General features: G+C 39.4%; 1 protein-coding gene across 3 annotated transcripts in view; it reads left to right on the top strand.

Annotated features, from left to right (window-relative positions):
* Nucleotides 1–14787, top strand: part of ehbp1 (EH domain binding protein 1) — a 389620-nt gene that overhangs the window by 291665 nt on the left and 83168 nt on the right. For 2 of the 3 annotated variants that reach the window (XM_060831882.1, XM_060831883.1), the window contains 2 exons: nt 2269–2416; nt 10256–10386. In XM_060831882.1, the coding sequence (XP_060687865.1) occupies nt 2269–2416; nt 10256–10386 (279 nt within the window). Of the gene's footprint in view, nt 1–2268; nt 2417–4784; nt 4887–10255; nt 10387–14787 lie in introns of all 3 variants that reach the window. The other variant, XM_060831884.1, reaches the window with a different exon arrangement.

Raw genomic sequence — 14787 nt, 5'->3', positions numbered from 1 at the left:
CAAATCTCTCTACCCCCCTACCTCATCCCAGATCCAACCCTCCAACTCTGCATCGCCCTCTTGACCTGTCCTACCAGTCCATCACATTTCCCACCTATCCACTCCCTCTCCCCACTGACCTATCACAATTAACCCCCACCTAAAACCACCTATCGCCTTCCCAGCTACCTTCTCTTCCCCTCCCTCCTCCCCCACCAAAATCTCCCTATCCATCTCTCAGTCGCCTTCCCCCTCCACATTCCTGATGAAGGGCTTATGCCCGAAACATTGACTCCTGCTGCTTGGATGCTGCCTGACCTGCTGTGCTTTTCCAGCGCCACACTTTTAAACCTAGGAGAAGTGTAAGTGGTAAATACAGAGGCCTATGTTAAGGTGAGTTTTTATTTTGATAAGTGTCAAACTAGCAGAAACAAATATAAGGCTAAAGTTTTAAAAATTTGTTGGGAATTTTTCATGAAGATTTCAGCAAATGGAGTTCCCATAGGGTGGAGCAGAGTGGAAGAACTTGGAACTGTTTAATGATGTTGTGCAGAGAGAGGTATAGTTGATGAACTATAAAGGACCAAATGCAAAGTGCATTCCTAGTGAAAATATGTTTACAGTTTAAGATTCAACATCACAACATGGTTGGTTGCATGGGAAATTAAGTAATCTCTACATCATGAAGAAATAACTATTTAAGATCATGCTGCTTTTATGATAGGAATACATTTTTAGTACAATTACAAGCTTCCTGGATTGACCAGTAAAGCATTATAACATCCTTTCAAAGAAACTAAGTTAATCCTTATAAATATGTATTTATTCACTGAAGACCATTGCACCAAAAGCAGCCTCAACACTGCAGCTGAAAGTGATGAAATGCTGTACAGTGTTTGCATGTACAGCTTTAAGTGCAGTCTGTAGAGAATAATAAACACAGTAAGTGTTGGAAGTGTGCTACAATTCAGTCCACACATGTAAAAAGAAAGTCAAGCTAGAATATAAAATCTTCCATCAGAACTGAGTTCTAAGGAATAGTCTTAATGTAAAAGTGAATATTCCCGATTTTTTTTCTGTTTTTTTTCAGATTTCTTATATTTAGTTTTTTTTTGCATTAAATAGAGAAGTTGCAAGTTCTTGAGACTATTGCTCTCCATATTCAAAAACTTAGACTTAAAACTGAAATGCAATTTTGTGAAATTTATTATGCAAGAACAGCATGCTTTTGAAGTAATTTTGTCAAATCAAATCTGTCTATGTTTCAGTTAACTGAATATCAAGAGGAAACGGCATTGTTTTTAAGGAGGGTAAACGGGATGCACTTTGTTGTAACTAATATAATCTCCATTTCTGGATGTTTAGGTACAACAAATTCCCGTTTCTCTTTTTCAGTTACAATACTGTCACAAAACACAACTACATAATCCAGCAAGTGTTGCTGTAAATATTAATGGTAAATGTAATTAGCCTGCAAAGACACATGTATTGGTTTCTAATAAACTAATATTTGATTTGTGTTGAAAATGTGTTGCTGGAAAAGCACAGCAGGTCAGGCAGCATCCAAGGAGCAGGAGAATCGACGTTTCAAGGGCTCATGCCCGAAACGTTGATTCTCCTGCTCCTTGGATGCTGCCTGACCTGCTGCGCTTTTCCAGCAACACATTTTCAGCTCTGATCTCAAACATATGCAGTCCTCACTTTCTCCTCTAATATTTGATTTGTGTCAATTATATTACATGTCTAAATTGTGTCAGTGTGTTGAAAGACTAAATGAACAGCGTGTGCCACAGAGGACTAGCAGCTTCACACCCTCTTGGGCATCTTGTAGAGTTGTTTGAAGAGTGTTGTTGTTGGTGTGAACACATTAACTGCCTTATCGTTTGTTACAGAATTGCATGCTTTCACAAAATAATTTTGGAATTGATGGGACGATGAACTTAAATTGTGAATAAGTGTTGTGCGTATATGTAACAAATTGGTGAGATTTCTAGTGTGATTAAATAATCATATGGTTACATTGGCAGATGTTGCTGTGTTTTCAGTTTGCTTTATGTATTAAAGTATGTATGGAATTAATGAGTTTGATTTGGTGAAATCTGAATGTAATATTTTTACTCCAGCTCCAATTTGAACAATTTCAGGTTAAAGTAGAATACTGTACACTACACAGGAAGAGTTCTTGGTAATGCTGTCTGAAGCATCATGCCTGTTATCATGATGATCAATTTTGCAATGAAATTGAGTTTTTGTCAATTACCGTGATGGCAGCTATTCAATATCTTCCAGCACCAAGATGAAGAGCGACGTCGTCAGTTGAGAGAGAGAGCTCGTCAGCTAATTGCAGAAGCTCGATCTGGTGTTAAGATGTCTGATCTTCCCAGTTACAATGAACTGAATACTGAAAAGTTGAGAGAAAGATCAAAGGCAGCTGGAGGTTAGTGAAATTTTAACTCTAATAACGCTCCATTCCAGATTCCCAATCTGCAGGTGAAGGCTTTCCACAATCTTAACTCAGTCATTTTTCTGTCTGAGCATCTATTTTATTCTTGCTGCAAATGGTACTGTCCTTTTGTGACTCTGCCTCAGTATAGAATCTTCATTCACACTTACATTGCTAATTCCTACTAGATAACTGCTACTGACAGAAAAATATGAACATTTCATTGAAACTCGGGCAGTGAGATGGAAATTAACCTGAGCCTGAGTTGATGTTGCATGAGCATAGAAGATATGAGCAGGAATGCATCATTTGACCTCTCGAGTCAGCTCCACCATTCATTATGACCATGGCTGATCATTGAGCTCAATCCCTCTCTTCCCAGTCAGCTCCCCCCCTTCTCCATCAGCAACGCTACTTGATTTTTCACAAGAACCCCTCCTCCCACAACAAGAAGGGAAAGAAGAGTATTTAACAAGGAGTGGCTTGGACTGGAATATTCCTTGCATATCCTAAGGTCATGAGTCTATATAAACAAAATGCAAGGTATTTTTCTTTACCAGAATATATTGAAATAAAACAGTGAAGTAGCTGAGTAGCTTCTATAACAGAGTTGCTGCAAATGTATCACTGATTTGTACGATGTTAACACTATCCTGGAATGTAGGTCTCAGATAGTTGACAGCATCTAAACATTAAGGCAGCTGGATTTTTTAATGCCCACTGGAACACTTGTCTCGTAGTGGGTCCCCCTGACTGCACCAGGTTTCTTTAGACCAGACTTTACTCTGCCCAGTGGTAGTGTTACATTCTCAGAAGTAATGTTGACAGCATCTAGAAACATTGTACATCATCACCATTGGTTCCCAGCCTTGTGGCACCACTATAGTGTCATGATTTGGTGACAGACAGCCAAATTAACTGACTCTCCCAATTTCCCCAGTGATTCATAACCAAACTTTTGAATAATCAGTACCAAATTTTGTGAATAATCAGTAATAGTGATCATGTTTATAGCTGAAATAAAATAATTAACAATTTGTTATTAATACAGCAGCTTTAGCTGACCAATGTTAAACAACACGGTAACCTAACTAATTTCTATAATTTAAACCTAATCTTCTTGGATTCTAACCCTGCTCTCTCGCAGACAGACCGATACACAGCAAACACACATTTAAGAAATAAATCAAAAGAAAAATGAGAGATGTAACTGTCCAGTTCACTTAAGCAGTTTCCACAATTCGCAATTTCACAGGAACATGGGATTGTATTCTGCTTGGTTTCTAAAGCAAGGAACATTCTGTGAATTCTTGTAACTAAGACTCTATTCTCCAAACTGTCAATAAATTGATAATGGGAGGACAACCAGGAAGCAATTGAATTTCTGTCCTGTAGCTATGATTGCCACATTCCTTCTGGCAAAAAAAATGTTCAAAACAGTGCAAACATTGGTTTCTCTGTCTCTTAATGCTATCTTCCTTGTGAGGCAGGTCCTGTTAACATTCAAGCATCTGCCATCTGTTTGAGCATATTGCCTTTCCAGTGTTAAAATATCTATAGACAATTATAGGACAAAAACCAACCTGCAAATAAATTCCAGGCCTAGCCTTATAACAAATATTAATCTGATTGTCTCTCATTTAAAACTAGTTGCTTGTCACAGGTCAAAGATCACCTTCTGCTCTCAGCTTATAGTTCGCAGCTCCAAACCGAAAATAATAAAAATGCTGAAGGTCTCAGCACTAGGTGCTAATTTTGATGCTCATACTACCAGCACCTGTACCAACCAAACTGTCAATCTGCACTTGCTTGAAATATCAGAAGCCACCTTCCAGCTAGTTCACATTAAGAATGGTGGTGCAATTAGGAAGTAAATATGGGAAAGACAAGCACTTAGGGCTTTTCCCTGAGACCTAGCTTGCAGCATATAAGTGTTTTAAGCATGCACAAAGTCTTGCTCACATCCACTACTGATGATGTTTCTTAAAACAGAAAAGAACGGATTGTGGCGTGTGCACTTTGCTAATGTTTTTCCTTTAAATACGGGTTCGCTGCTTCTGTATTTAATCAAATTTGAAATCTGGAATTTGTATTGCTACGGATCTTTCTGCTGATGCTAACCTACTAGTGTTAATGCTATTCATTTCTGCCACACCTGTAATGTTTCATGGACATCAATCCTGAGTGCTTTTGGGTCTTTGCATATGTGATACAATTAAATCTAAGAATAATAAACCAACAGACAGGATGTGCTGCAATGAATACTGTCTTCTGCATGCACTAATGTGGAATTACGCTGTTCACATTAAATGGGATGTTCAATGTATAATAAATGCTTTTGCTGATTTTCTTGTCTCTACAGGTGATACTGTTGGGGTAGATATTAATGAGGAAGGCGCTGAATGCTCTTTTTTGGGAGGTGGAGAGGAACATACTAACATTGAAATTGACCTTGATTCTTTTGGTAATTCTAATTATGTTGTGCTGTTTAACCTGCATAAAATGCTTGCATGAGTTGTTCCTGCCTGTCTTCTGCTATTAATGCATATGTAACTATAGACTAAAGCTTTGACTGCAGCAAAGTATAAGGTATTATAGCAATACCTTAAAACAGCTTCTATAGAACAAAATATGCACAGAGTACGTGCATCAATGTTATTTCATCAATCAAGCCTGATACTCTTGGTTCAGTTTCTCATTGCATGACACATTCACCTGTTTACCGAAATGTAATAAATTGAACTACAGTTTTCATCGTACAGTTGATCAGCCTTGTTACTTGTATTATGAACCAGACTAAACCTCCTCAAAATTTATTAAGATAGTCTAGAACCTAACCTTTTCTTATTTTTAAAGATAAATGCAAGGCCTTGTGTTTTGGATGCAATTCAATTGATCAAACTACCAGGCTTGAAACAAAATACACTTTATTCATACACTATAGTTAAAATACAGACAAAATAAAAACAAACGAGAAGAATTGATTTAACTGTAACTCTATTGAAATGCTTAATAAAATAATATATATTAACTACTACTAATTAACTATAGCACCATCCCCTAAGCACACCCTTGGCAAAGACGAATTCAGTAAAATAAATTGTTTCTTATACAATTCTAGCAGAAGAAAGAGAACCCCTGCTCTTAGCTATAATTGGGAGAGGGGTAAGAGGTTCCACATCTAGACCCCTACTACTGATGGCTAAACTTGAAAAAAAAATCCTGGTTCTGTGGGAGTTTGACTTCAGTCCAACTTTATATTAAAAAAAACTAAGGCATCTTAAGCTGGTACTTCATTCGCTTTGGAGTAGACCGCTTGGCACCGCTTCTCAGCTTTTCTTCATTTTTTAAAAAAGGACCAAATACACCTCTTAAAGCCATTGTATTGTCGCATTTGTTTACAGCAAACTCTTAGTTTCAAAACACTTTCAGGTATATTATTACATTGGAGTTTAGCCTCGACAATAAGCAATAGGAACAGATGGAGGCCACTCAGACCTTTGAGCTTGCTCTGCCATTCAATAGGATCATGGCTGACCTGACATTCCTCATGTCCACTTTATTTAATTTCCCAGTAACTCTTGATTCCCCTACTCATCAAGAGTCAATCTATCCCAACCTTAAATATTCACAAGGACTCTGTCAAAGAGAGCTGTGGGGGCAAGGGGTTCCAAAGACTGTCACCTCACTGAGACTCTTCATCTCAGTCTTAAATTGGTGTCCCTTTAATTTGAGACAATGCCACATTGTCCTAGACTATCCCATGAGGAGAAACGTCCTCTCAGCAATTACCCTATCAAGCACCTTCATATTTCAATGAGATCACTTCTTACTCTTTGCAACACCAGTTTAGCGGTTGCTGATTGGACAGTCCCTCCATACCAGATATCATCCTAATGAACTTTCTCTGAACTGCCTCTACTAAAATATAAATTTTCCTTAAATAAGGGGACCATAATTGCTCATAGAACTCCCGATGTGGTCTCACCAGCATCTTGTACAGTTGCGGTAAGACTTCCCTATTGTTATACTCCAACCCCCTTGAAAAAAGGGCCAACATTCCATTAGTCTTCCTGATTACCGACTGCACTGTGTGCGAGGTTTTTGTGTTTCATGTATAAGTATGCCAAGATAATTTATGTTACAGCTTTTTCCCATTTAAATAATATTGTTGTTTTGTTCTCCCTTCCAAAGTGAACAACTTTACAATTTCCCACATTGCACTGCATTTGCCAACTTTTTAACCTAATTACTTAACCTCCCAACATCTCTCCGTAAGCTCTACGTATCTCTGTCACAACCTACCTGTCTACCTATTTTTGTGTCATCCACAAATTTGGCTACAGTGCATTGATTTCCTTTTCCCAAGTGATGAATATATTATAAACAGTTGTAGTTCCAGCACTGATCCCTGTGGAACCCCATTGGTCATGAGTTGCCAACTTGAAAAAGAACCTTAATCACTGTTTCCTACCCATGAATCAATGCTCTATTCATGCCAGTATCCTACCTCCAAATCTGTGGGTTTTTATCTTCTGACTTAGCCCTTTCATGGGATATCTTGCTGAACACCTTCTGGAAGTCCAAATACAACACCTCTAATGGTTCTCTTTTGTCCACTCTCCTTGAGACTTCCTCAAAAAGCTGTAATAAATTAGTCAGATATGATTTCCCTTTCATGTAGCTATGCTGGCTCTGCTTATAATTTTCCAAATGTTCTGCTATTATTTCCTTAACAGCTGATTCCAACATTTTTCCGATAATAGATGTTGGGATTAATGTTCTTCTGTTACCTGCTTTTTGCCTCTCTCCTTTTTGAATAGTGGTGTTCCATTGGCAATTTTTCAATCCTCTGGTACTTGTCCAGAATCCACCAGTTTTTGGAAAATGACAGTCAATGCATTCATTATCTCTGTAGCTACCTCTTTTAGTATCCTAGGATGTAAGCCTTCAGAGCAAGGGTTCTTATCTGCCTCTAAGCTCATTAGCTTGTCTATTACTACTTTGGTGATGGTGCTACATAATTCCTCCCCTGTATTCTTTAATATTAGCAATAGTAGAATGTTCAAAATATCCTCCATCATCAAGGCATATCTGTTTATCTACTCTGCCATTTCCTTGATCCAATACTGTTTTCCCAGATCAATTTTATCACTTCATTCTCTCTCTTCCTTATATTATTTAATGAAATTCTTATTGTTAGTATTTATGTTCCTTGCTAGTTCCCTGTTTTTATTACCTTTTTTGTTTTCCTTTACTGGATTCTGAATTTATCCCAGTCTTCGGAGTTATCACTGACTTTGGCCTTGTTACATGTTTTAGTTTTAACTTAATACTGTGCTTAACGTCCTTGGCTTGACATTTTTGGCTTTGGTATATGAATGTCTGCTCACACTTGTTGCAGTTTTAAAACATCAGGACCATGCCATTACCTGACAAAACATGAACCCAAATTCTGAGAGAATTTGCATAAGATTTGATTGTAACAAGAAGATGCAACTCCAGTTGGATTGAGTGGGATTGGTTTGATACAGTGTAAAGAATGCATTTATTATTTAGTTTTCCATAGTGTTACTATATTATTTCAAACAAATATATGTTCCAGAAGTCACCATGGCACTATTAGCAACAATCATTTTGGACAATACCTTCTTTACAGCTAGCAAATAAAACAAATTCACTAGCCAATAAATTCCTTTTTCTGGTGCTAATTATTATATAGTGAAATGGCAATGAGTCACATTTGGAGACCATGTAATTACAGTTGTGTTGAAGTTGTCAGCCTTTCCTGCCGGCAGAATTGCAAATCCAAAGAAATGGTATCCATGATAAGCAAAAATACAAGATTGGTAACTCCAGATTAGCAAACTTGTCTTGTGACAGCCACTACCAAATCAAATTATAGTGAGGCCGCACGAGAGCATGAAGTCCCAGAGTTTTTAGATTTTGCCCAGCAACATACAAGTGCGGAAATCATGTAGTCAATGTAGAAAAAACATACTGGACTTGCCCAAAGACAGGGAGAAAGAGGGGACTGCAGATGCTGGAGATCAGAGCTTAAAAATGTGTTGCAGGAAAATCGCAGCAGGTCAGGCAGCATCCAAGGAACAGGAGAATCGATATTTTGGGCATATTTCGATTCTCCTGTTCCTTGGATGCTGCCTGACCTGCTGCGCTTGTCCAAAGACAGCACATGAAGCATATTTGTTTCCTGAGGTTTTCCAGAGCTAACTACTATGCAACTTCAGGCCATAATAAGATGTGAATAAATTGAAAATAGTCATTTATCATAAATTTACTGCATCACGGTATTTTAATGTTTTTGATAGACTGTGCATGTGTAGGCAAATGGAGTTACGTCAGGGCATCGTCAGCAATCTTGAAGTTTAGCTGAAAACAAGGTTGTGGGCAATCCCCTTGCAATTTGACTCATTGCATCTTCACAGTATATTTTCTTTCCTTGTCCTCTGCATCTTTCTTCTGGTCATGCCTGATCTCACCAATCTCTTTTATATTTACTACTCATTAACAAGTTATCTAGGGTCTTGATCTTCCGTCTTCATCTGTCCCCAGATCTTTCACTGCTCTCCCAGCACCCAATCTGTATCCAAGTCCCCACCATCAAACTCCCTGAAACCCCACAGTCTTTCCTCCTCCTTTGGCGTCATGGTGGCTCAGTGGTTAGCACTGCTGCCTTAGTGTTAGGGACCCGGGTTAGATTCCAGCCTCAGGCGACTGGGTGGAGTTTGCACATTCTCCCCATGTCTGCATGGGATTTCTCCGGGTGCTCCCACAATCCAAAGATGTGCAGATTAGGTGGATTGGCCATGCTAAATTGTCCGTAGTGTTCAGGGATGTGTAGGTTACGTGCATTAGTCAGGGGTAAATGTAAAGTAATATGATAGGGGGAATGGTTCTGGATAGGTTACTCCTTGAAGGGTCGTTGTGGACTTGTTGGGCCGAAGGGCCTGTTTCTACATTGTATGGATTCTATGATTCCTCTCTAACAATTATTTGATTTAAATTGCTCGACTGAAACTCTCAAGCATTCACTTTCTGCTGTTCACATACCAACACAACCCCATCCCAGTTACATTAAGGGTGGCTGCCTAATTTAAATGGAAATCAGGAGCTTTAAGTGAACTGTGTGTTACTTGGTAAATGTGGAAGCTCAGTGTTATCACTGTTTCTACCTGTCTGTACTATAGGTTTAAGATAATTGTTCTGCTTGAGAAAATTTTACTTTTAAAAGCTGGCAAAAAAATTGCATAAATAGGATCTGATTGTGTTCTGGATGGTCGAATAGTGTAATATTCTGTTACGCCACATATTGCATATAATTGCCTATAAGAATCTTACTGTTTTATTCATGCACTACAGCTATGTCATTGCTATGCTTCTTTATTTTCAGCTTTAACTGAATTTTTAAGTAATTAGTAAATGGATTTTTACCTGTTTTAACTCCATGTTGATGTTTGTATCTTAGTATTCCCTTTTCGTTGCTTCAAATCCATTTTACCTATTTTTGAGATGAATGTGAGAACTTCTAAAATTTTTGGTAATTTTGTTGTCACAGTATTGGGAACGAAATGTAGAAAGTATACTTTTTATTCTGAAATCTTGCAATTGTGGGTTATCAGTTTCTGAGGTAGGAGAGGTATGTATTCTAAACCTGTTGATGTTTGTAACAATATTTTCCCTTTTTTTATTGCTTTAAATTCATTGATTTTTTTCTCTGTTTCCAGCACAAATTTTTAAATTGCAGCTTTTAAAAAACGTATCCTATGATAGGGAATTTAATATTGTAAAACTTTCTCTCATTTGTTAATTTAGGAACTCAGAACAGCAAGTCCGTTGACATGAAGCTTAAGAAACTCATAGGGGCTCAACCGCAGGTGGCAAATTCACTATCTACTGCTGTCCAGAAAGTCTCAGTTGACAGTGCAGAACAAGAAGAAATCAAGGTTGGCTAAGGCAATATGTTTTGATGTGCTTGTAGAACTGGCTTTATTGAAATCTGAAAAGTGAACAAATCCTTTACAAATAGATCAGCCATGATCTTATTGTGTGGCAAAATAGGGTCAAGGGACCCAATGGTCATCCTGCTGCTGATTCTTACCTTTGTATTGAGTAACTCAGGAAAGCTCAACTGGTTATGTTGTTATAAATTACGCTATTTCTCAATGTTCAGCCAAAACCTGCATTCAAAGTCTGGATTTATCATCACACTGTAGGAAGAAGTAATGAAGGGGACTGGGTAGCTTTTAGATTAGGTGCAAGTCTTTCACTGCTAAAATTTAGAATCTAATCTAGCCCAGATCAATGAGATGACCTTTGCTCATTTACTGACTCTAATAGTTCCTGTGTGAATGATGTTAGGCAACTGTCCTAAATTCCTATTGGACCCATGACAGAAAACTACCTCAAATCCTTTGAATTTTCCCATCCAACAGTAATTTACCCTGACCCATACTAAGGTACTCTGCACTAAGTGACATTCTCAAGGAGGCTACTGGGTACTTGTAGGAACTGGAAAATGTCACAGATGTAGTCCCCAAAATGCTAAGATTTCAGTCAAGGTAGGTTCCGGCCACAGGTTAGAGGAAGCAACATATCAACATGAGCACAGAATGCTGACACTGATACTACCACCTTCACTGAGCCATTCATGTCCTTCATCTTATGAGTGCAAAAGCTGTTCAGAAAAATGCCACTTAAAGAGGACAGAGTATGACATTGAACATAAACAATAGTAAGGGATAATTTCCCGTATTTGTCTATCCTTGTTTCTCCCAATTTCTCCAACTCCGCCATATCTGTTCTGATGAGGCAGCCTTCTGCAGGGGTGCCTCAAAAAGGTCCATCCAATCCTTAAACAAGGATGCCCTGCAACTGTAGTTGACAGGGCGCTTAGCCATGCTTGACCTATCTCCTGCACTTCCCTTCCCACAAGTGTGATGTTCTGGTCCTCACTTACCATCCTACCAGGCTCTGCATTGTAAGGATTGTAAGCTGCATATTCTATTACCCCCAAAAGAATGTCCACAAGCAGACAAGTATTCCGATCCTCTCCGTTGTCACCATTCCACAGGGACAGTTTCCTCCATGAGCCTCTGGTACATTCCTCCTCCTTTCCCAACATCTCCTCACACTCTCATGACACCTTGCCATGCAATTACAAAAGGTGTCATTTACCTCCTTGTTCGTTACCATCTAAGACTGTAGACATACCTTCCAGGTGAAGCAGTGATTTACCAGCACTTCATTCAGTCCAGTCTACTGTATTCACTGTTCACAATGTGGTCCCCTCTACATTTGGGAGATGAAATGCAGACTGTGTGACTGCTTGCAAGAATGTCCCTGAGCTTTCAATTTCCTGCCACTCCAACACACCATACCAGCATTTCTGTCACAGGTTTGCTGCAGTGATCCAGCGAACCTTGGCTCAGGCTTAAAGGGCAGCATCTCATTTTCTGCTTGGGGACCCTCTAGCCTCGAGGACTCAATATCCATAACTTTACAGCCTGATTCTCTCCTTCCATGTTTTATCTCAACCCCATACCTGGTCCTGTTATGAGATTGATTTCTTTTAGCACAGTTACCCATTCTCATGTAATCTTAGGTCCATTATCACATTATATTGATAGAAACCGAAAGAGCTGTGGATACTGTAAGTCAGAAACAAAAACTGAAATTACTGGAAAAGCACAGCCTTCTGGCAGCACCTGTGGAGAGAAATCAACGTTGACATTTTTGGTTGTTTAACCCTTCCATAGAACTCCTCAGAACATCCTGAGGAAGGGTCATAGAGTCATAGAAATGTACAGCATGGAAACAGATTCTTCGGTCCAACCCGTCCATGCTGACCAGATATCCCAACCCAATCTAGTTCCCACCTGCCAGCACCCGGCCCATATCCCTCCAAACCCTTCCTATTCATATACCCATTCAAATATCTTTTAAATGTTGAAATTGTACCAGCCTCCACCACTTCCTCTGGTAGCTCATTCCATACACGTATCACCCTCTGCGTGAAAACGTTGCCCCTTAGGTCTCTTTTATATCTTTCCCCTCTCACCCTAAGCCTATGCCCTCTAGTTCTGGACTCCACGACCCCAGGGAAAAGACTTTGTCTATTTATCCGATCCATGCCCCTCATAATTTTGTAAACCTCTAAAAGGTCACCCCTCAGCCTCCAACGCTCCAGGGAAAACAGCCCTAGCCTGTTCAGCTTCTCCCTATAACTCAAATCCTCCAACCTTGGCAACATCCTTGTAAATCTTTTCTGAACCCTTTCAAGTTTCACAACATCTTTCTGATAGGAAGGAGACCAGAATTGCAAGCAATATTCCCACAGTGGCCTAACCAATGTCCTGTACTCAATACTCTGACCAATAAAGGAAAGTGACTCCACTTTCAAGGAGCTAAGAACCTGCACTCCAAGGTCTCTTTGTTCAGCAACACTCCCTAGGACCTTACCATTAAGTGCATAAGTCCTGCTAAGATTTGCTTTCCCAAAATGTAACCCCTCGCATTTATCTGAATTAAACTCCATCTGCCACTTCTCAGCCCATTGGCCCATCTGGTTAAGATCCTGTTGTAATACGAGGTAACCTCCTTTGCTGTCCACTACACCTCCAATTTTGGTGTCATCTGTAAACTTACTAACTGTGTACCTCTTATGCTCACATCCAATTCATTTATGTAAATAACAAAAAGTAGAGGATCCTTGTGCCACTCCACTGGTCACAGGCTTCCAGTCTGAAAAACAACCCTCCACCACTACCCTCTGCCTTCTACCTTTGAGCCAGTCCTGTATCCAAATGGCTAGTTCTCCCTGTATTCCATGAGATCTAACCTTGCTAACCAGTCTCCCATGGGGAACCTTGTCAAACGCCTTACTGAAGTCCATATAGATCACATCTACCGCTCCGCCCTCATCAATCCTCTTTGTTACTTCTTCAAAAAACTCAATCAAGTGTGTGAGACATGATTTCCCAAGCACAAAGCCATGTTGACTATCCCTAATCTGTCCTTGCCTTTCCAAATACATATACATCCTGTCCCACAGGATTCCCTCCAACAAATTGCCCACCTCCGACGTCAGGCTCACTGGCCCTATAGTTCCCTGGCTTGTCCTTACCACACTTTTTAAACAGTCACTCAATCCAAAACCTTAACTCTAATTCCTGTCCACAGATGCTGCTAGACCTGCTGAGCTTTTCTAGCAATTTCTGTTTTTATATCATTTTAAATGTGCTGCATTCAGCACAGCTCACCTATTTCTCACTCTTAGTTCTTATTATCCTTTATTCAGTTTTTCTTCTGTCCTGACCTGCTGTCTGTACTTTGCTTGTTAACCTATCCTTTCCATGTTTCTCTCTTTCTGTACCCTATCTCCACTTCTCCACTCTAACATTGCCTCCTGCCCGAAGTTTCTCGAGCTACTTACAGTTCTGATGAAGAGTCACTGGACTCAGAACTAGTTAACTAAACAGTTAAGATTAGATTAGCTTAAATTCCCTACAGTATGGGAACAGGCCCTTTCACCCAACAAGTCCACACTGGTCCTCAGACGAGTAAACCACCCAGACCCATTTCTTTCTGACTAATGCACCTAGCAGTATAGGCAATTTAGCATGGCCAATTCACCTGACCTGCACACCTTTGGACTGTGGGAGGAAACCTGAGCACCCAGAGGAAAACCACGCAGACACGTGCAAACTCCACACAATTGCCTGAGGCTGGAATTGAGCCGGGGTCCCTGGCACTGTGAGGCAACAGTGCTAATCACTGAGCCACCAGGCAGCACAATGACTCAGTGATTAGCACTGCTTTCTTCCCACAGATGCTGTCAGACCTGCTGAGTTTCTTCAGCAATTTCTGTTTTTGTTTCAGATCTCCAGCATTTGCAGATCTTTGTTTTATTTTAATATAGATTTGAAAAAATTCACCATGGCTACAAAAATACTGCAAATTAATTATTAAATTCAAAGACACAGAAAATCCACAGGTTACTAACTCAGAAAACATAAACACAGACTTCCAATAAATGATATTAAATATTCCATAGTTTACACTACAATGTATGTTTGGAATAAAAAAGCAATCAGACCGTTGCATTGTTTGATGTTAGCTGTATCATTGCTGTAGACATTTCGTTGGACTTGAAATATGTTGCACATATCTAATGGCTGCAGAGCCCAGCAAAATGAGTCTATTGGCTTTAGTATGATAGCAGTCATCACTGAAGGAGACGATCTGATCATTACCTTGTTGTTTGTAGGAGCTTGCTCTGTGCCAGTTGGTTGTCAGGTTTCCTACATAATAATGGTGACCACACTTCATAAAAATATTTAATTAAC

The sequence above is a fragment of the Hemiscyllium ocellatum genome, chromosome 10, assembly GCF_020745735.1.
Source record: "Hemiscyllium ocellatum isolate sHemOce1 chromosome 10, sHemOce1.pat.X.cur, whole genome shotgun sequence".
In the NCBI taxonomy this organism is placed as follows: Eukaryota; Metazoa; Chordata; class Chondrichthyes; order Orectolobiformes; family Hemiscylliidae; genus Hemiscyllium; species Hemiscyllium ocellatum.
Note: the sequence above shows the minus strand (reverse complement) of the source record. Positions and strands in the feature narration are given on the sequence as shown.